Source organism: Falco rusticolus, chromosome 8, assembly GCF_015220075.1.
Source record: "Falco rusticolus isolate bFalRus1 chromosome 8, bFalRus1.pri, whole genome shotgun sequence".
NCBI classification, from domain to species: Eukaryota; Metazoa; Chordata; class Aves; order Falconiformes; family Falconidae; genus Falco; species Falco rusticolus.
Window position 1 is genome coordinate 63,847,408 of NC_051194.1, and position 22,845 is coordinate 63,870,252.

At 47.1% G+C, this 22,845-nt stretch overlaps 1 protein-coding gene across 8 annotated transcripts in view; it reads right to left on the minus strand.

Annotated features, from left to right (window-relative positions):
- Nucleotides 1-22,467, minus strand: part of ANKRD44 (ankyrin repeat domain 44) — a 143,310-nt gene extending 120,843 nt beyond the window's left edge. For 6 of the 8 annotated variants that reach the window (XR_005105723.1, XM_037397263.1, XM_037397262.1 and 3 more), the window contains exon 1: nucleotides 22,319-22,467. Coding sequence is in view for 7 of the 8 variants with exons in the window: in XM_037397263.1 (XP_037253160.1) it covers nucleotides 22,319-22,345 (27 nt within the window). In the remaining variant the exon portion in view is untranslated. The remainder of the gene's footprint in view (nucleotides 1-22,318) is intronic. The other 2 variants (XM_037397267.1, XM_037397265.1) reach the window with 1 other exon arrangement.
- Nucleotides 22,468-22,845: the final 378 nt, after the last annotated feature.

A 22,845-nucleotide genomic window follows, 5' to 3' on the forward strand; every position in this document is an offset into this window, starting at 1 on the left:
AAGGTACAAGCCTTGCTGGGAGGAAAAGAGATCCCTCAACTTAGTCATTAGTAACAAATTAAACTAATGCTTATTATCATACACAAAAAGAAATATTTCCTAGCTTTTAGCCACCTGTACAGAAGGGAAAGGGTAGTGTATTTCAGCTCCAGTCCTGTCGTCTTTAACCTCAGGAATGACTGGCATTGGTTTGTGACAACTGTCAAATATACTGGTACCAGGTTCCAGTTATTCACAAGGATTTTAAAGGGATAAAAATTATTATATACATGGTCAGGTGCAAAAAGACAACTGTGTAACAGTTAAAAACACCACTGAAGAGGTTAGGACAGAAAGCGAGTAATGCTGTATCCACAAAATCCAAAGCAATTATTCAGAAACTAACAGCACGCCCATCCCCACAGCAGGTTAGACCAAAAAGGAGGGTATTTCACACACACACTCCATTTACCCAAGTAACACACTTCCCTCGTGTCCTCTCAAGCGCCCGCCGCACTACGCATCGAGTCCCCAAGAGGATGATGAACACAGCAAAGCTCATTGCTTTAAAGCAAGAGATGTCAGACTGAATTCCTGAGCCCATGCCATCAGATACACCCCCACGATTTTCCATTCCATTCCTTCCAGCAACGTCCCAAAAACCTCTCCAGTTGCCGGCTGCTTCAGCCACCACAAGAAAGACAGACTCAACCACAAGTGAAAGATCGTGTTCAGACTATTTTCTCCTTCTGGCAAGGGAAAAAATGGGTGTGATGGCCCAGCAGGAGGTGTTTGGCACAGGCCTGGAGGACACCATGATTATAGCTGCAGCACCACAGTAGAAATACCTAGCACACAGGCAGCAAAATGTCTGTGGCTTGGGAAGGAGTGAGAACCTGATCAGTGCGTTAAGCACAGGGGAACACGCAAAGGCAGCACTCGCGAGCATTGTGCCAAAATCTGCCCCGGCCAAGAGCCGCACAGCAGGCGCCTGACACCTCTGCAGGGAGGGGGGACCTCCCAAGGGTCCCACAAGACAGCAGCCCCACGGCAGGGTCACAGCTGAGGCTGGTGGCGGCACAGAGCCAGCGCCACAGCCGGGACAGGGGCTCGGGGTACTCGGCCACACCATGTCCAGCACCGTGTGGCCGTCCACAGGCGGAGGCCAAGCACAACCCCTGTGACTGAAGCGCTCGAGCGACGCACACCGCAAGCAGCCAGCCAAAAAGCAGACCAAGGGGTTTTGTGCCACTACAGTACTGTTTCCTACCCAGCTCATTCCTGTATCTGTTTGCAGGATTGCCCACTAGGCAAAAGATTCCCTGATGCCTAACCCAAAAGGCAGCCCAGGCTTTGCAGGGGGTGAAATCTGATGCCCACCCTTTATCAAACCTCCACCAGCCCCTCCAAGGCACCTCGTGTGGCCAGCCACTAGCATCGGGGGCTCCCTCCAGCACGCTTCGTCAACCTGAGCGAATTACAAGGGGTAAGTTTAAAGCAAGATGAAGATATATATATCTGTGCTGTCACCACACAGACTCAAGGGCTGAACAGTCAGTTTCAATGGTCAGTTTCAGTAATTCCAACAGTAACACCTAAATTAAGGACAAAAGCTAGAAATTAGGGATGATCTTACGAAATTATAAATACAATCTGGGAATTCCTATTGCCTTAGCCCCGATCACTCCTCTGGATTAATACTTTAGTACGAAAGCTCCAGTAGGTGCTCCACCAGCACTGCAACTCCAGCCTGAGGAGCTCATGCCAACAGACGTGGAGGAAAGGCGAACAAGACTGCCTCTCAAGTACTCCCAGCACTGGCAGCCAGCATCCAAGGGGGAGATGCTAGTCCCACTCAGGGTAATGGTAACGCAACCATAAATTTCGGTGGAGCCAAGCTTTTACATCTGAACATCTAAAAGGCAGTTCCTGAATGAACTGTTACAGACCACTAATGCAAACCCAGCAAGCTGTGCTGCGGCTTGGGGGGGGGGGGCAGGGGGGGGGTGCAGGGAATGCCAAAAAGGTTTCATTAGGGTATTTTATGAGAGGTTAATTGTAAAAAGAAAGTGACATTCTAAGAAATTGGTTAATAATCAGAGAAGAGAGATTTCTATTTATCCCGCAAGCAAACAACTCCATTCTCCGTTAGTGCTACAGGGCTGCTCTCTGCCAACAGAAGATAAATGCATTTCTTCTGCTAGCCCGAACCCGCACATACTGTATAAACATATTGTAGAGTAACAATGCATATGCAGGGAGTTTATACCAGGCCTGCAAAACAGATGGTCCCACAAGCCACAGACAACCTTCCAAACAACTCCTCTGTCCTGCCATATCATCTTCACCTTGCAAGGTGGAAGCAGGAAGGAAAGAGAAGCAGGAGTGAATGCTGTTCAGAAGATCAATATCCCCCACAACTTGCTCCTCCAAAGAAAGGAGCCTCTGACAGTGTGCCAGTCCGACTGGTCTCAGAAATCCCAGGCCACTGCCAGAATGGCACATGCTGACACAAAATTACTCGGTAGAGGAATTTAGACCAAGGTGCTCCTAAGCAGTAGAGGATGCAGTGCTGGTGGGCAGAGCCTGGGGAGCGGGGCTGGCAGCAAGGGACCCATCCTGCTCTGTGAGTCTCGTCTTGGCATTTTCTTTGCTGGCTGTCAGGTCCACGATCAAGCTCATGTTTTATGTACAAGCACCCAAAGGTTGCAAGAGATACTGTGCAAACTAAAAATACCATCACCCTTTTCATACAGTCTTCAGGGGGAAAATAATTATGATTTAAAGGAGAGAGAAGTCGTGCGTCAGAAATAAATCAGATAGGACCAATAAAGGTGAAATTACATGGCTGTAAGGCGTCTTGCTAAAGCAGTGTTGAGTACAGAGGACAGAAACCAGTGGGTATAACGCTACGATGTCCTGCCACATCCTCCTCGCTCTACTGAGCCTTCAAAAAGAAGTGGCTAGAGACTGTTTTTTGGGGTGGGAGGCTGCTTGGGTTTTTTAAATTTTTTTAAGGATGACTTTGTAAGGCTAGGTTACAGCACATTTTTCTTATCTTGACATAATAAACTTCACTTCCTTGGCTATGTTGGAGCATCGCTCAAGTTCTGGGAGCTCCTTTGGCAGCCAGACATTGGGCCAGCAGAGGAAACTGATATTCACTGCCCTGGCTCCTAGGGACCAGGGGCCAGGGGCCCTGGCTGGAACTGGGCAGCCAGTTTCAGAGAATCCAGGTCTTTAATGAACTGTTCACAGAAAATCCTGCCATGACATAATAATACCCATGGGCCTATTGCTATTTTAGTCCTAATTTTTTTATTACTGTATTCAGGGATTAAATTTTTGATTTATATCTGTATATTGAACACAGTCCTGAGCATTCAATAACACTTCTTACCTTTGACAGACAGGATATGGTTTTATTGCTGTTTTAAGCATGAAGCTACACGGAGCCACACACCAGAAGAAAGTCTTTTTAATAAAAAAGTCAACATTTTTAGAAACCAAACTGCAGCTACAAAAGTAGGTGCCTTCTAATACCATGACAGAGTGCTTCACACATGTATTTTAACACCAGATGGTTCAAAACTAGACAGAATACAAAATACAAGGCACAGTATTTTATGGCCCTGTGATAGAGAGCATGACTTCCAAAAAGGAATTTTTGAATGAAATGGTTTCAGCTAAGAAACAGGGAAAACTATCTGGAAGGTTCAATGTTTGCAAGATAAACGTCAGTGTAAATCATTACTGGCACGAGCATGCGCAGTCATGCAAAGCATCCTTCAGTCAACCAACAATACCTGGGTCTGCCCCACCAGGCCTCCCATCGGGGTGTCAGTTTTAAGGACACGTGTTGAGCCGATCCCTGTGGTCACAGCAGCTTGCCCACAGGCCATCTGCAGAGCCCTGCTCCCGCTACAGAAACCCCGCAAGGCAGCAATGTTGCTGAGAGCCTAAGTCAAGCAAAATCACAGCTGGCAGAACACACAGCGTAAAATAATCTCAGAAGACAAGAACAGAGAGGGAGAAAAATTCAAAGAGAGTGAACAGATGAAAATAATTATAAGACAATTTCAGAGACAGACTTTGGGTGGCTTAAAAGGAAGTGAGACAAAGTTCAGGAAGGGAAAAGCAGACAGCCAAAGGGTCTCAGCTATTCTGATAACGAGAGAAATGTCACAGGGGATCAGCACACTGCATTTAATAACCGTTTGGAGCCAGGATGAGGTGGGAAAGAAGGCGTTAAGTTTTTACGAAAGATGCGAGCTTTGGCAACCAAAAGACTACAGCTCCAAGTGGTGTATGCTGACTTTCAAAGGCTGTGGAGGAGTACAGCGATAAAGGAAAAAACAGCACCGTTCTGTTCTGAACACCAGGTTCACCTAAGCTATCCACTACCAGAAGCACTAACGCAGGGGTCACCGGCTGCCAGGGAAGCTGCAGCGGGACCAGCACCTCTCTGAACACCATGGAAGCTGTTGGTTAGGTGCAGACCTACACCTTTACAAAACCAGACAGGACGTTCCTTCTGCTTCCATGAAGGAGGAAGGGGAGAAGGAAGATGAACGCTGAAGCCTCCATGTTGGGACAGCATAATCAGTTAAAAGGCAATTCTTAACATTTTCAAAAGGAAACACTGTAAGCACGGTGCCCACATTGCCCCTTCCCGATGGAAACACAGCAGTGCATCCTTCCTGTTCTGCACTCTGGTCCTCTTGAGGGCTCCCCTCTGTTTTGAACAAGCACCTGCAGTGGTTTTATTAGGAACTGAGTGGAATGGGAAAGAGATCAGCCAGCTCAAGTGCTTTCAAGAATGCATTAAATATAGCTGTGAGACCCAGCCAACCTGCTACAGTAAAAGTAATGTTTACGGTGGGGTTTGAGAGCACAGACTTCAAAGAAAGAACTGGCATCAGCCACAGAGAGCTCCTGTCTTATCACAAAGGCTTCGCAAATCACAAAACAACCTGCCCCAGGTATTCAAGGCATGCAGAAATCACGTTCCCTACTGTTACACTCCTCACCTAACTTGTCCGTTTGTTTTCCAGATTTGACTTAATTCGCCTCACCTTGAAGGCCTCTCAAGCATTACGGTGGATGTTCTGCAATCGCAGATCCACTGTGTACAGATACCTGCTCTTAACTCTCTTAAATCCCTATTCCTTTCAGATGGAATTTATTATAAAGGTAAAAAGAAGCAAATATCTCAAACCCTTAAAACCCATACAAAGCAGCAGAAATTCTGGTTTTTCCAGTTGCAGCCAGAAGAATAAAGTATTCAAAATTCTGAATATTTAAGAAATATAAAATGTTAACTTCTGCACCTGGCAAGCCATTAAGCAAAAAAGCTCTTTTCAAGCAAAAGTTCTGATACTGACAGACCCACGTCACCCTGCTAACATCAAATTTTCCATTCAGTCGTCCTTCAGCTATACCAACACAACCTAAATGCCCTGAACAGGCAGCTCTTCTAGGCCTATTAAAATGAAAACTTTGATCAGAAAACATCACTTTCTCTCTCTCCCTCCCATTCACTCATCTGTCTTGTAACATGCTGAAAATACTGGTACCGGCATTAAAGAAACCAACTATAGTGCACCATTTAAGGATTAAAATTACTTCTGCACAGAAGGGACAGTATCTACAAGCCATTGCTACCTTCTAATGCTGGCAGATTCAGACACTGTTAAATTCCTTACATATTTAAAAGGCTACTTTAGTGTACAGTTATTTTCCCTCAGTTTTACAGCTTTCATTAAACTAGACAATGGCAGATTTTTTCCCCCTTTGCATGCTGAAACTGGAATTGCTTGCCTTGGTAACCAAATCCTGTAATTTCTATTCATGCCAAAAGCATCTTTCTCTCTGTATCACTGACCAAGTTTGCTGCAGCTACGGCAAAATCTTGATCAGAAAGCTGCATTGCCGGCAGAAAGTGAAGAGCACCCTTCTGAGGGCCTGCAAAGAAAACCGTCACAGAAAGTGAGTGGTGAAGAGACACTGGGTTCTCTTACCAGCTTCCCAATTTAGACACAGCTGAAAATTGCCCAGGTGTCAGCCTATCTCATCATGCGTGTACGAGAACAAGCCCAGCACTTACTGTTCCGTATTATTCCCCTTGTGGCTACAGCGGTTAGCAGAAGTCCAGGGTCCTTATGGGGTTGTTTCTGCTGGTGTTGTAAATTCAAGTTTCACAAAGAGTGCACAAAGTCCCATTTCCCTGAACAGAGTAGGAAAATCAACAGCAGAGACTTCACTTCTCAGAAATCCTGAGCTCTGCCATCCCAGAGACTTCTGGGAACTAGAGATTTTACGGCTTTTCATCATCACAGTCCTCCTCCTTCTCTACTACTACTGTCAAAACGGCTAGATGCCACTAAACACAGGGAAGTTCAAATGCTGCTGAAATCTGGGGGACCAGGATGCAGCCCACTGTACTTACAGCTTTTAAAACATGAACCAACTGTAACAAACAGTATAGTAATTTCAAAATCTGAAATAATATCCCATCTTCCCATCTCTCTGAATGCCTGCAAGAAAAAGAAGTACAGATATGGGCCCTTCATTAGGATGAACATTTGTTTCCATGCTTTTTTGTGGTTTTCTTTTTTTAATTACCTTAACATTCTCTAGATGCCTATAAATCTGCCATCCAACAATTTGCTTTGTATACTTCACAATGTTGGCATTACATTGACTAATTCTCTGGCTCCTCACTTCCCCCCCTTTTAAAATAGGCATAACATTTGCCTGTCTCCAGTCTTTTATTTTCCCCCTCCTTCACATGCTCAAAAATAATCTGTATAAAATTTCACATTGTCATGGCTATTTTACATTTTAATTTTTCAGTCTTTTCTGATTGCATCCATTATGTGTATACCTTCCACATCATATAACAGAAGTTTAATAACATTTATCATTGCCTTCAACTTACATCTAACATATTTATGAAATCATTTCCACTTTGTTTAAAAAGAAAAAATATGGGCTGTTTATAAGGCCAAAATGAATGGAGGAAACGTACAAAATGAAGCGCCACAAATAACAGACCATACCTAGAACTGTTTGAGAACTACTGACTCTTGCTTGTACTGCCACCAGCTCCAGTCTTTTGGTGTTCTTAGGAGAAAATTATCCTAGCTCTTCTGAAGCTAGGAATCAAGGGGATGATGAAACTTCAGCAGAGATCCAAGGGATTTCTACCAGCACACCCAAGGGAAGGACTGGTACAAAGGCAGTATTAACCGCTGCCTTTCGTCCGACTCCACAGCACTGCAGATACTGTGGCAGTGGCAAGAAAGGAAAAGAGAGACTGTGCTGAAAGTGTGAAAGGGGGTGGAAATGGAGAAGTCCAACATTTAAAGGTCCCCTATGACACGAGCTGAAGACAGGAGAATGCACAGACCATCTTCCATCAGGCGGTGAAAACACAAGAGGTGTGAGGAAGGACAAACTGGGCTGCATATGGACAAGAGAGAAAGGGCTCCTCAAAACAAGGAATATTAAACATGGCTCTACAGCAAACCATGGTTAAGGCAACCCAGAAATCCAAAACAATATGTTAGGGGTCCATAATACACTATGTAGTACATATGTTTAAACATATGTATGTGGGACCATTGGCCACAATGTTAAAACAGAATAGTTATCGTTAATATTAGTTCAATACAGTATTGCCCATTCACTGGATTTAATCCCCTGTGGCTCATGAAAAACTAGGCACAAGTCTGAATTTCAGAAAGTGTTACGTACCTAATTGAAGCGACGCTTCTGAATGCACTGTCTGGGCGGCAGCTGGAGCACAGGATGAGCCGCCAGAGTCGAAAAGAGTCACTCCAGCCAGTTAAAGAGGCAGCTGGATGGGAGAGTGGAAAAGTCGGAATGCTAGGCCATAACCACTAGTTATACTTTGGGGTTAACAAGAAGATGTGTCAGTTGACTTCTGTTTCCCAGATTGGGGCGAAAAAAAAAAGAAAAAGAAAAAAGAACAGTTGTTTTTCCATCATTTAAGGATTATTGCCTCCTTTCATATCAGATAAAGAAGCTGTGTGGCTGCAGCAGAAAAATCTCATCTGCAGAAGAGAGATTAGCTGAATCATCACTTTCCTCTGCCTGGAGATCTAAAGTGAAAACTTCTTCCTCTCTACCCCCCTTCCCCACTCCCAGGCCCCCATAATTAGTTTGTCATTATAAACTGTTAAGAGCATCCCATTACACTTTATAAAAGAGGGTGAATACGGGGAAAACATTTGTCCTGGTAGAGAGAGGAGGCAAGTAAAACACCTCCTTCGCTACTCAAAGCACGAGATCATTACATAAAAATATAAAAGAGCAGTTAAAACATTTGAAGTCTCCTAGTCCTAAGAAATTTATACTGATAAAAGCAGGCATTAATAGGCAGCCCATTTTCAGCCACAGCAAGAAAAAAGGAAGAATAAGATTCAGACTACACATTTTTTGCGCATCTATTTCTGTCCCTATTTGGTCACTGTATCTTGTGGCAGTATATAAAACTACTCTTGTATTAATGATTTACTAAATGGGACTCTGTAATTAAGACTAATAGCCCAGGTGGCAGACAGAGAGAAGAAGAGAAAGGATTACATATAAATGCACTTATTTAAAAAAAGAAGAGCAGCATCTAAGTTAAATTAACCTTAAGAATAAAAACAGTGCATACGAAGTCTTTAACTCAAGAGGCTGCACGTACAGCAGTAAGCAAATAAAACCCAGGGTTTTTTCTCTCATTTCTCTCATACTGGAGCCACTCAAACCCCCCAAACTTGTTGTTACTGGGCATTGCTGCTGCAAAGCTTAAGGCACTCCAATGTCTCAGACCTCTGAATTCTTCTGTGACACAGTTACAGTGACCACAGATATGAAAGCGGTTCAAAGAACATCAAAAAGCAGGTAAGCAAGAGGATTAAAAATGTACAATGCCAAGTTAGAAATCCATCCTTCACATGGGCACACTGAGCCAACAATAAAACAAGCCAACAAAACGATGGTCAGTGTCCCTCCAAAAGGCTGAGCTGATTTCATACTGCTAAGCATCCCGTATTCAGGAAAATGACAAGATCTATTTGGAGTGCGGAGGGGTGAGTGGTACAGAGATGAAATGCTTTTCTCTCTGAAGGTGTGCTGAATCTTGTTCATTTTCATCTTTTTGGGCCACCTTTCAAACTATTTAAAAAAAAAAAAGAAAGAAAAAAAATCCTGTATAAAGGTCTAAATGAGAGCTGATGAGTATAGTTCTTAATTACCACATTGTTCCTCATTTCCTGGGCAGTCCTATAGGATTAACCTGACCACATCATTGCTTCAGGAGCGCTTTACACTTCCAGTACTCCAGCACTCCTCCAAGGGCTTGCTTCCACCTTCTCCATGAAGGTGACAAAGTCTAAGTGACACACTGTGACAGTGCTGTGGTCTGCCAGAGCATCAGCGCCACAAACAGGAACAACCTGCGGGACCCGTGTGTGGAGCCCACTCACCCAGAGGAAACATTGCTCCCTCCTCAGCACCGGTTTTGAGGGAAAATTCTGTGGGAACAAGCCAGGTATCAGACAAATCAAACACTTCTCGGCCTGTAGCACTACAGAGATCCAGACAGTTCTGCACAGCACTTCCTGTGTAAGCAGCACAGTTAATTAACTCTGTGTTGATTAATGGTGCTCTCTCACATCAAGATTTTATTGAGTCTGTTATTATATACAAGGTCATAATTGCCAAACAGCCACAGCTAAATACCATTCCTTGCAGTCTAGTCCTTAAGCATCATAACCTAAAATTAATTGGTACTTGTTTGTTAATTAATATGAAATATTTTAAGTCGTGCACCATAAAACTTACCACTGGCATGTCCTCTGTACACTGAGCATACTCTGTGTAATCTGGCACTGCCTTCATCGCAGTTTGCTCCGCAGTTATTCTACTTCCATGGTGCATTAAGGCAGACTAGCAAAAGACATTCTTATGCAAGAACATGAGCGCCCACACCAAAATATCTGTTCAGAATAATTATTTTGGAGTAGCTGTTTCAGTACATTTCCAAGCACAACTGAGATCAGCTCACAGCAAATGATCTAACTTTGCCTCAGGGTAGCAACAGAGATCAAAAAGACACTTGAACTCCTTTGTCCCTTCTGGGATCTCGAAATGCAGGGTTAGCTTCTGTTTAGGGAAAGGGCTGGCAGCATAACAAAGCAGATCCCCACCGCGGGAGAAAGCCCACAGTCGGACCGAATCCTAAGGAAGAGGAAGCTCGGCACAGCCGTGCCCCCTGCCCAGCAGCCAGGGCCTGGGCAGTCACTGCCATCCCAGTTAAGCTGGCCTTCCCCCAACCTGTGGTGGCCCCCCCCAGGCTCGAGGCAAGCCAGCACCCCCAGCCCCGCTCTCCACGCGGGCAGGGACAGCATGGGGGCCCGGCAGCCCCCCGGGAACAGACCCTTGCTCCCGCAGCCCCACCTGCACCCCAGCCAAGTAAAGCCCCTCTATCTGCTTTTCTGCAGGCGGTTTTAACAACCCTCTGAGGGTTTCTCAGTAACGCAAACCTTTTCCTCAACAGCATTCGTTTCCAAAAGAAAGGGGCGTGGGCAGCGTAAACTAGGTCTGACTGGGTTTTAAACTCGTTTAAGGCAGACCTCGGCAGGGAAACGGCTTTTACACTGATTCCACTTGTCATGCTACAAACGCCAGGGATCAGCACAACTCTACGGGGAATACAACACACGTGAACTTGTGCAGTAAGGCACAAGTAACCAAGGTCTCCTCTGGCTGAGCAAACTGTTTATCCCTCTGTAAAGAGAATTACTTTATTGGTAAAACATCTACTGTGGCTTAAAATGACTACTGCATGTGCTCAAGGTTCATTAACGTATTAGCTGAACACTTTGTTAAAAATAGGCAAAAATATGGACTGTTTTCTCTCCAAGCCTACTGCTTGAAAACAAAATACAGCAAACAGAAGCAGTGTCAGGAATGAAACGATCACTTTTTCTGAAACGCAACATTACTCCTGGGATTGCATCCACATAGCTGAAGCACAGTTACTCACACAGCACTTATTTTTGATGCTCCGGTATCCCAGCAGTACCATTCAATCCAGCAGACTCCGGAGCATTCAATAATCTCACAGGGTCAGACAATACATTAAGAGATTTTGTTACTTCCGTGGGTCAGAGCCTTCCCTTTTTGTTGGGTACTGGACAGGCAGCTGTAAAGAGGCACCAGGTGAAAGCTTGCTCCATGCTAGAGCTTTTTGGAGGCAGAATATAGAAGAGCAAAGGCACTGAATTACGCCTGCTTGTCCACCTCCTTTTAATTTTTGTCCCTACAACAGAATTCTCCAGACAATGCACTGAAAGCGTGCAGGACTTTAAAGACCTCTTTTAAAGGGCCAGAGACCACAAGTCTGCACAGAGCCATGTCTAAGGAGTCACACAAGGGTTTTCAGACGGTTGTCTGGAGTTGACTTCAGCCAGCCCTGTGGGAACAAGAAGCGCCGAAGAACACATGCCTGATCCGTGGTTTGCCATCATTTGTGCCTCCTCTTCCAGGCAGCTCTCTGGTAAATCATAAAAACCCGTTACAGATATGCCCACTGCACACTTTACCCAGGAACAGGAACCAGGAGATCTTAAACACAGTCCCAGATTAATGGGACAGCTGTGCCTATACCTGTAGGAAGAGGCTAACAGCGAGGCTGGCCGTGACCAGCTGCCCCAGGTAAGTGCACCTGCAAAGCCAGGGCACGCAGGCGCTCCTGGGCTGTGCAATCCCCCCCCCAGCAGCGCACGCACCCTCAGAGGCTCGGGTCTGGGTAGCTCGCTCCCTGAGCTGCACAGGCTACACGGCGGTATGAGCCAGCCTTACCCTTCTCTGCAGAGGAGGACAAATTTGTTCAGCTCCATTTGCTTCGTCTGCAGAGAAGAAATAGCACTCCTCTGGGTAGCAGGGGTGATGTACAAATCCGCCAGTCTTCCTGAAAACGTTTCTAAAAGGAGCACCTTCTTCTAATTAGAAACTAGATTATATGTCTATAAATATTTACACGTAATAAACAAAACTTAGTGAGAAGACTGCTCTGTTTCAGCGTGACATGAAATGGACCTTGTGTGAACACACCCAAAGGGCACCATCTGACCCGCTGACAGCAAGGGTTCATATTTGAGAGGCGATCTCCATTTCCCTGAATGACCCAGCTTTGTAGGCGTGCTCTATGGCCAAGAGTCACACAGTTCTGGATTATTAGGAGGACATTTGGCCTAAACAAGTGGCATTGATGCACAACACTCACTTTAACAGTTTGTACTGCCAGAATACGACACTAATGACACAGGATTAGTGACCAAGGACAGCCACCCACTGCCATCAGCCAGAACAAATCTTTACCTACCAGGTGACCTAGAAACCATTTTCTAACAGAGCACTTTCTCTTAAGCAGCACCAATGCTGATTTTACACTTTACAGAACAAATACCTAAACAAAGTATATGCTCATTGCATTTAAAGCTCTGCTATAAAACTGCATGCCACTGTTCATTTCTCATCTTGCAACATCATATGATTAGCATCAGCCCACACAGTAAACAGTGTTAAAACAACTTGCAGGAAGGAAGGGCACCACCATGAATCAGCCACTGAAAGAGGTAAATCAGGACTTGGCTCTTGCTCTGCCACCTGCCACCTCGGTCACAGAGTTTCTCTGCATCCCAGTTCTCCTACAGCAAACCAGGGCAACGACCCCCTTCTCTTGGCAGCAGCACCATGCCTCCAGCTACACCTTGCCTGCCTCCTCCTAGCATCCCTCCCGCTCTCCGCCTCGGCTCTGGCTCCGCAGGAAAGCTCTTCCCCCTTCCCCTCCCCCTATAAAGCTACCTTGGCAGCTTCTTAAAAAATCTCAGATTTGCCTCCAGCTGAGAGGATCCAAGCAGTGGGCTCCATCCGCAGAAACAGGGCCACATCTCCCAGAAGAGAAGCAGGATTACACATCTAGCTGAAGGGTCAGGGCTTGTTTACATTAAAGGAAGGCATTTCCTCACACTAGGCTTGATTCATGCTGAGCCAGGTGCAGCAGGGTCACTCACCTAAGCGCGCTCCTCTCAAACAGAGGCAACGGTTGCAGGATCTGGCACACCATGTTTACTTGACTGGTAGGAGCACTCTGGAAATGTTCCTGGAGTCAATGACTAAATAAGTCCCTCTCTTGATTTTAAATTGGAGATAAATGCTGCATGTCGCATTGGCAAGCACATTAAAGCAGCTGGAAGCACAAAGACAATATGGGATATTTCAGGCCTTTGTTCTCTCTTTTTTTTACCCTTGGCATGTTAAACAACTAAAGACCACACTGAGCAAATCAGTGTTTTACCAGATAATACTGCAGGCTTCTAGCTTCTAGCTCCCTGCTGGCACCAGCTCAAACAGCCAGAGGGCTGGCTCAGGCAGAGACATCAGCCCAGCCTGGTGGCCTGCGAACCCAGCCTCCTGCTGCCTGCAAGGCACAGGCACGGCGTTGCTGTGCTGCCTTACTGTGCAGAAGGCAAGAGAAATAACCTAGGAGCAACCTAGAAAGCCAAGAATGAAAACACTAATGAAAAGGACATGTTGTCCACTTTTGTCTATTTTAAGTATGGAAAAAATGAACTTTATACACAGAAACACAAAGGCAGGTGCTGCTACCAGTGTGTTACTAAAAATACAAAGCACCTTCCCCATACTGCTGCAAAGCTGGTCTAGATTCAATGCAGCCAAAAGCAAAACTTCATCCAAGGATGAGATTTCAGAAGGCAATCTGCGGCCCTTTCACCTTGGAAAAGCAAGGAGCTTATCATGCTAAAATGACACTATGATAAAACGCGTTATGTTCTCCATCTGAACGGTACTGCCTACATTATTAAAGATTAAAAGCTCATTAATGTTCACATTAGTTTCCTTTCCCAGGAACGATTTGATCATATGTAGAATGTGAAAGCTTGTGCACCTAAAAGTGCACTCGACTGCCATCTTTTCAGTTTATACACTGAGGATAGCAGTACCTGATTTTTACATTTTTACTCTTTCATTTCTTCAAGTTACATGCTCTCTACTGCCGGTCATACTTAGTGTACAGAGGTATCCGTTAGAGGCCTGCAACTCAGTAGGTATCAAACAACTATTTTGCTAAAGCTTTTGCACAGACAAAAGATACCTGATCAAGCAACAAGTTTGTAAAATTACAAAGGCTGCCAGATGGGGAAAAAGCAGATCATATAATGTTATCACAAAATATGCCAGAATAGAAATGGCAATGCTTAAACAGCAAATTATTCATCACTAGCGATTATTTGCAGACTTTCTGTGTCATGAAGGATATCAACACGTGGCCCTTGGAGCAATCCTACACATATATAATTCAGTATGCAAAGGGGTTTTGTAAGAAACCAACTCCTTTATGCAAAAAAGCTAAAGCCTTAGCTCAGTACATAGATGCTGTCAGGTACCTCTTAAGACCATGTGCAGAAAACGGCCATTATGGTTTTGCTGACTTCCTCACAAAGACGCAGCAGCACGCAGCTGGGAGGAAGAAGCGGGGGCGCTTTGCAAGGGCATTCTCCCCAAGTACTCTTTTCAAAGCAAGACAGCAAGCCATTACAAGTAATCCTAGCACAAAAATGCACATCCCTACATAAAACCAGCTTGTAACACCAAGTACGAACATCAAGCAACCAAGCCTGTGTTAGGCTACGAGGTTCAGCACCCCATGGCAGAAATGTATTCAACAGCCTCCATTTTTGGTTGCACATCTGCAGCCAGGAAAGATTTTTTCTTCCCTCAAAAGCAAAACACATGCAAATGTCCGTCATCAAAAAGCACATACTTTTTCAGAATGTCACAATTACCTAGCCACAACTAAATGCTGTAATTTGTTGCCCAGCTCCTTGCAAACTTCAATAATGACCTCAAACCCTTGGATAAAACTGCAAAATAATTTCCCCCCTTTAAACGTAATTTTGTAATCCTTTGATTCCCACCCATCACCAGGCTTACGGGCTCCAACAGCATGCTGCTACATGTTTCTAGTGCGGCAATTAAAACAAAGCTGAAGCCACAGACAGCAGCTGTGGGAACTTTCCAGCCCAAGCTTTCCAGCTAACAAAAAAAAGTGACAGATGTCAGATATGTACTTCTGGAAAAAAAATGTTAATTTAAAAATGGAAACAGCTGAAAGTGCAAAGGTTTGCAGCTAATAAGCATTCAAACAAAACAGGTAAAATACAGAGGTATTCTGTATGTTCTGCAACATACAGAGGCAGCAATATATGAAGCAGGACATTCAAGAAGAAAAGCAGGAATAAAAACCAGGAGAAATGGTCGATGTTATCAGAATATACTTCGAAACATTGGCGTAAATGGCTTATACCTGCAATAGCTGGCTCCTGTAGTCATCTGATGACACTAGAACCTGTATTAGTGCCACTGAAAGAAATAAAAAATTCTAGACAACAGGTTAAAAAGAAGCATTAAATATTTTGTACAAATACTGCCCAAGCCTGCAGACAGTCTGAAACAACAACTCCTAAACAGTAAGCTACTCTCTTCTCAAGCAAAAAGTCAGAGATCTGCTGAGCCGGGGGGCAGCTTTAGCAAGAGGAGACGGTGCGTGGCCACTCTCCTCTGGCGAACGCACCGCAGAGCATCGGGCCAGCATGGGAAAACCCTTCCCATCAGCAGCACATCCCACAGTCTCTGCCTCTCTGGCAACAAACAAGCAGGATCAGCTACATCCAGGTCTCTAGAAACAGCCCTTAACAGTTTTCCTCACTGGCTTTCAGGGATTTGCCCCCAAGACCGGCGCACGACCAACAGCACTGCTGCAGTGCTGTCAATGGAGCGGCACCAGCTGCAAACCGGGCGCAGGAGAGCCGCAAAGCAAGCAAGCGCTGTGTTCTGCAGCCAGCTGGCCCCAGCGTGGGCACCTTTATGCCCAGGTCACAGAAATCGCCTGCCCACCATCAAGCAAGGATCCAGATAAAAACACCACCTTGCCTGAATCGAGCCGTTACACAAGCACCCAAGCTGGGAGGAGTATTTATTTCTCCACCGAATGTAGTCATGACAACCACATCTTCATTTAAGAGATGAGCAGGAAGAGGTCATGAGGCACTTGTCATGCAGGAATATAAGACCGCACCTCAGGTGCGTGCAGGAGGGTAAGCTTTGCTGGATGCCATCTGCAATTCAAGAAAACTAACATCGGAGCACGGCAGGCACACACCCCCTCCAAACAGCCCAGGCATCCAGGTGCAGCCACTGCAAAACCCTTACAGCATTACCAAACAGCAAACCTGAGGATTTCTCTGCTACAGAAATATCTGTGATAGATCTGAGCATGCTATACAGCTCCAGAAATCCCCCTAATTTAAGTGCTTCTTGTTTACCTTGAAACAAGCTGCAAAACTATCAGGAAGTGATACCTATTGCAGAAGCCATGACCAGAAAAAGCAAGCAGCTTCCTTTTCAAGCCGGCATTTTGCCCTCACTGGCAACCAAAAGCTCTCCCCCACCCCACGCCGCCTCCTCTGAACAGGACCATATCTGGAGGCATTTAAAAGACATGTAGGGACACGGTTTAGCAGTGGACTTAGCCACGTTAGGTTTACGGCTGGACTCGATGATCTTAAAGGTCTTCTCCAACCTAAATGACTGTGATTCTGTATTAGAGCTCAGGTGCCATCTATACCAGATGGTAGCGACCACCACTCCTACAGGTCTGCACAAGGGCAGGAATGCTGCTGACATCCCATTTTTTCCATAAGTTCATTTTAAAACACATGGAGCCACATCTCACAGTATGCATGGCATGCCTAGGAACATCATGGCTCTAGAAAGCCAATGGCTGCCATGGCAGAGTTATTTTGGTCCAACCACGTTTTCATTGCGCAATAAGAAAGAAACACTCCTATGGGTAAATTCCTCCTCCTTCCTTCCCAACAGTTACCTTTGTTTTCTGGCTACCTGAGTATTTTGTACTGAAATGGATTATCTCTCCTTTGCTGTAAGCCCTTGCAAAAACACCTGGCAGCCTCTAAATTAATATACACCTTAGCATTATCTAGCAATAATATGGGGAGGGCAGCAACTGTGGGACTGCACGTCACACAAAATTAGCCCACGGGCTGGCAGTGGCCATAAGGCACAGGTTCATTACTCCTCTTTCATACAGCAGATTCAGGAGCATCTTCTCAAATGCTTTTAATCACAGAGAAAGGATACAGAGAAAGACAGACCTGTCAACTGAATGATTCTGAAATAAGTTAAAGACACACCATCATTTGGAAATTTCATTGGTTTTGTTAGGAGCTTATTTGTTACTGTTGTATTGATTTTGTTTTAAGCGTATTCAGATGCAAGTCCAGCCTCTGCCCAGCCGATTTTTATGATCTTTGACATCTGCTAAAAATTATTTAAACATCTGTTTAATGCTGTTTCTCTGTGGCCATAATAAAATGGATCCTGATGGTCAGTGGAGAACTGTCAAACACAGGAAAACATTTGGGAAAGGGAGGGAAAAAAATGGTCCTTTCGGTTCTAGTCACACTACATTACTCTCAGCAATCAGGGACAACAGGCAAAATACCAGGAGACACAGGATGAGGTTTTGCAGTTAATAGCACCCTAAGTGCACACACTAACCACCATTTATCTGGGCTTCATTACCCTTATGCATGCATATGCATGCTTGTAAAGGCCGCCTAAAAATAATTCTGTTGTTTTTTACATACAGGGCCTGAGCCGGTGACGCCGAAGTCACAGTACATTTTCACTCCCCAGGTGCTCAAGGCTACACAGAGCCTGTGCCTGTCAAACTTACAGCAAGCTTCCCACCAAATCCGGCAGTGCAGGAGTGAAAATACTAAGCACTACATCTCTTAAAAGTAGCTACACAAGCTCCACCTGTAGCTAACTTCCCATTTTTATTTTATTTTTTTTTATAGAAAACATTCTCAGTGTCTTTCAAAGACAGAATGATACATTCCTCCTGTAAACATGCCTAACTATAACCAACAATTAGGCAGGGGAGAGCTCACATCAGCCTCTGACAGACACCAACAAGCAGGACATCCCCGAGCACCAGCCACTCCGACCACCGCCGCCTCTGGTGCGGCGCGATGGGTGCGTTTGTGCCAAGGCACGTGGAGGCAGCCCGCTCCGTGCAGGCAGAGAGCTGGCATCCCAAGCCACACACAGCCATGCACAGAGTGACTCCATTGGCTTTAAACGGGAATAAAAGGATGGAGTTAGCTGCAGAGACAACCTGCAGGCTGTGGGCACTGCCAGCAGTCCTGCAAGGAGGGCCTCAGCTGGCAAGGCAAGCCTGGAAATGACACGGAGACACTTAGATTCTTCCAAAATAGTTTCCCAAAAGCTAACTCGCACAACTTTATATTTTAAAGGTATGTTACCTCTCAACAGAGTGCTGACAGGAGCAATTGTCTGTATTTGCTGCCTAGAACCCTCGATGGAAACCCTGAAGATGAAAAGCACACTCAGCAGGACTGTGACCAACAGGCTTTCTCTTGCAAAGTTTGCATGTGGCAAACAAACAGTTCTCAAGAAACCAGGTTCCTTGGTGCAAGTATGAAGAACAAGCCATGCAAAGAACTGGAGGCAGCAGGCAGGGCGAGCAGCAGCAGGGAGCACCCGGCATCTGCTGGTTCCTCAGAGGACAGGAGAGAGGTGGGTCCAGGCAACAACTACTGCTCAAAAAGCAGCCACAGAAGTCAAAAACCAACTGATACTTTCACCCTTAGAGAGCTTTGGCAAAGGGGAAAGGTGACTCTTGAGAAGAAAGGAATGGCAAAATACGGGAAGGAACGAAGAGCTGCAGGAAGCAGGTTTCCTCAAAGAGCACCCAAGGGGCACAGCAAGGGTTTTCATGCCCTCTATACATGCAGAGCCAGGCTCAAGCTGCGTCAGGGCAACCGAAAGCCTCTGGCCACCCACTTGTCTTCTGCTCCTTCTGAACTCCAGTTTAAATGCAAAGGTTTCTATCACATACAACTGCACCCTCACATAATATAAACTACTAACACTTATCAAAATGGGAAAGGTACAACCAATAAACTGGATGTGGAACAACACAGCAGTAACTCTTAGAATTGAAAAAAAAAATTTTTGGAGTCTTTAAAGCTACGTGCATGCTTGCTGTAACCATCACTGCAGAGATGGTAAAAGATAGATAGATAGATAGATAGATATGGATGAAAGTTTTAAGATTTAGAGTAAGTTTTGCAATATTTGTATATGACAACTAAAATCTTTAGAATGTCCAAATGCTTACAACTGCTCAGACACGCCACTACAGACAAAGATTATGATCCTAGGATTCAATTTAAGTTTTATGAATTATCTTAGGTTGTTTTCAGTTTAACATTAAGTGATTTTAAAATGGCTAGCAGCGGATTACTGAAGAAAGGAAGGCCTGGAAAAAAATTCCTGCAGAAATGAACAACAGTAGAATACACTTCCTGTGGTTAAATGATTTGAGTTTCTCGTGGTCCGACTGGTGAACTAGCAGTTACCATCACTGGAAGCAAACTCAAGTAACCCACACTAATGCTAAACTATTAAACGAAGATCTCCCGCCTAAGCAAAAGCAGGGATAACCTCTTTGGAGGATTAAGCATAGCAATACCTTAGCACCTTTTCAGCCGTACCAAGAAAGAAGCAATAATGAAAGTCTGTCTGTCTTCAGAGCCTGTATGAGAAATGGTGTGATTAATTTCTCATCTGTCTGAACATGCTCCACGTGCTGTGAAGATGTGGCTGGTAAGAGAAGCCAAGAATGGAGCAAGGAGGAAACAGGTTACTTAGAGAAACGCACGTTTAAACCCTTAGCGTGGAGGTTCTCTAGTCTTTTCCTACACGAAGCTCTCCTCACTGGCCAAGAAAGCCATGAATCCAGAGGAAAGCAAGTGCTACAGAAATTGCAGTGACAGGCAGAAGAGTGAGCGCTCTGTGTCGGAGTCAACCTCCCCTGAGTGTTGCAACTGAGACCTGAACCCGACTTGACACTCAGTGCACAGAGAACAGCCCACGCTCGCAGCAGCCCGGGTCCTGACCACTGCAGGTACGCATGGTACGTAGCGCGCTGCGTACTGTAATTCTCACTGCAGGAGACTGCAAGCACACAGACTGCTGTGGCCTCTGGGGCTTAAGCAAAAGGAAACAGTTTCCTGAAATACTGCAAGTTATCACTGCCACAATTGCCTTGATTCTCCAGAGCAGGAAGAAACACAGAAGGAGTCTGCTCCTGCCGCCTCAGCGACTCTGAGCACCGGCAGGAGTTGTTACAGGAATGCAAGTCTTCCCAGGCACGTCATTCTTCACCCCAGCTTCACATCTGTTTTGCCTGGGTCTGACTATGAAGCTGTGGGGCTGCTGCTACTGTGTTTTCACTTAGAGGTGGGCCAGCCTGGGGACAGCGCTCTTCAGACCTGATGTAGATGAAAAGCACAGCTTGGCCTGATGCATGCGGAGGCTGTGCAGCCCCAAAGCCTTGGTTACAGCTGTCCGGGCTGCATGTCGGGAAGGCTCCGCCAGCGACAGTTCCATATATGCAGAAACAGGCACATGTAAACTTCTGCACTTGCTTTAAGAGGAAGCACCACACTCAGCTTTAACATATCCTCCCCCTCCCTCCTCCAATCTCTCACCTCAGAAGTGAAAGAAAAAGAACTGATGAAGAAACTGAAGAAAATGAAAAGAGATCCAGTAGGACGCGTACAGGTAGACCAACATATCCCTTCGCAAATCACAGGAGACACAAACCCACAAAGAAGAACCATCAGCCTGTTGTATTGTGTCCCAGGCCACAGCCCGACCAGGACCCACCATGAGCATCCACCAATATTCTGAACATCCCCAAAGCAGGCATGCTGCAGGGATGTAATGGCAGCTCTAATGAGCCTCATCCCTCAGCTTTGAGGGCTCTCAGAGGAGGAGGGAGAACACTAAGACAACAGCCTGTCATTCTTTATAGCAATACAGACTTCACCAAGGCGTGATCCGCTTGATTCAAATCTGTTTTGACTTCTACTGCTGCTGCTGAAGCAAAATCCTGGCTGCAAGCTTCCAGCAGAGGTTTCAAAACTCTGAAGGCAGTAAATTCAAGGGCTTCACGACACACGTAAAAAGCACTGAAACGGTACAATGTTGGTCCTCTGTAAGGTATGTATTTGTAACATTAACATTTGCTGTTTGGATTGTTAATACGCAGATCCTACCTGAACATCCTTATTTACGAGGCTCAGCCTGTGCACCACAGGGTAACGCAGCCTCATGGTGTGAAACATTTTCTCTGCCAGTTGTAAGCACCACATCTAAAGATGAGGATATTCGAGGGACATGTCAGGAGACAGCCCATAAATAAGTAACTGCCGTCTGCTACATACAAGAATGTGTTACAGACCGTGCTTGGCCACCCAGTGCTGCTTCTACATCAGAAGCACCTTTACCCCTTTTTCCTTGCAAAACTCCCTTCAGCACGCTACGTGGTGGCTCTGTGCGTGCGGAGGACTGTCTTCGGACAGCACAAACAGACGGCGAGCGGGGTCTGTGGTCCGTGTCTGTGGGGCGCGGGGCGTGCGAGCCGCAGTTGGCCACCGACAGCCCTCCCCAGTCCAGCGGGAAGGTCCGAGCCCGGCGGACACCCACACCGCAGATCACAGGCACCCACGTTAAATTAAAAATAGCAGATCAAAGCACGCAAAGTGTGTAACAGTTGGTAGAGTCCGTGGATGAATCAGGACGTGGGAGCCGTAACATCAGTTTCTTGAATATTTTTAAAGGCTTTCAACTGCCAGCGACGAGAAACGCTTTAATACCGATTACAGCCGCCTGCCCGCTGCTACAATTTAACGTGGTCTAAGGGTTTCAGGGCTTTTTCCCAGTAGCCTGCAAGCGACGGCCACAGCCAAACCCAACGGGAGCTTCCTAACTGGCAGGGCGACGGGGTAAATAAGCCACTCGCACGGCTCGGCGGCGGGAGGGAGACCCCCGGGAAGGGCCAGCAGCGCCCCGAGGCCTCTCGCCGCCCGCGGCACCCCTCGCATCCCGCCCGGCCGCCGGGAGCTGTCAGGGCTTGGCCGAGCCCCGGGGACCCGGCTGCCGCCGCCCGCGGCCCGCAGGGGCAGGGACAATGCCCGCCGGCGGGGAGGCGCGGCGCACCGGGCGGCCGCCCCGGGGAGGGGGCACCGGGGCCGCCGACTGAGGAGAAGGGACCCCCCGGCCGCACGGCGCGGCGCTGAGGCTGAGAGAGAGCCCGCCGCCCCCCGCCCGCGGCGCCCACCTGGTCGGCCAGCTTGAGCACCGCCATCCTGCGCCGCTCCTCCCGCGCACATGCAGCTCCCGCGACGGGCGGCGAGCGCGCCCCGCCACCGGCGCTGCGGCGGCTCCGCTCGGCGGGGCGGGGGCGCGGAGGCCGCCGCGCCCAGCCCGGCCCAGGAAGCAGGGGCGGGCGGGCCGCCTCGCACGGGCTGCGCCGCCACCGCCGCCTGCCGCCGCCTTTGTTCGCGCCGGCGGCCGGTGCGCAGCGCGGCGCGGGGCCGCCCCGGGGGCTCTCGCCGCCCCCGCCCGCCGGGCAGCGCCAGGGGCGGCCCCGCCGCCCGGTCCCGCCCCGCGCCCCGGGAGGGCGGCGGCCCTCAGCGGCGGGCCCGGCCCAGCCCGGCCCGGGGGTCCCGGGGGCACCTGCCGCGCCCGGCGCCCGGGCGCCCCCGCTCCCCTCAGGGCGGCGGCGGCACCCGCGGGGGCAGCCCGGCCCGGCGGGAGGCCTGGGGACCCCGGCTCGCCGCGGGGGGCGGCCTGGCGGGCGCCCGG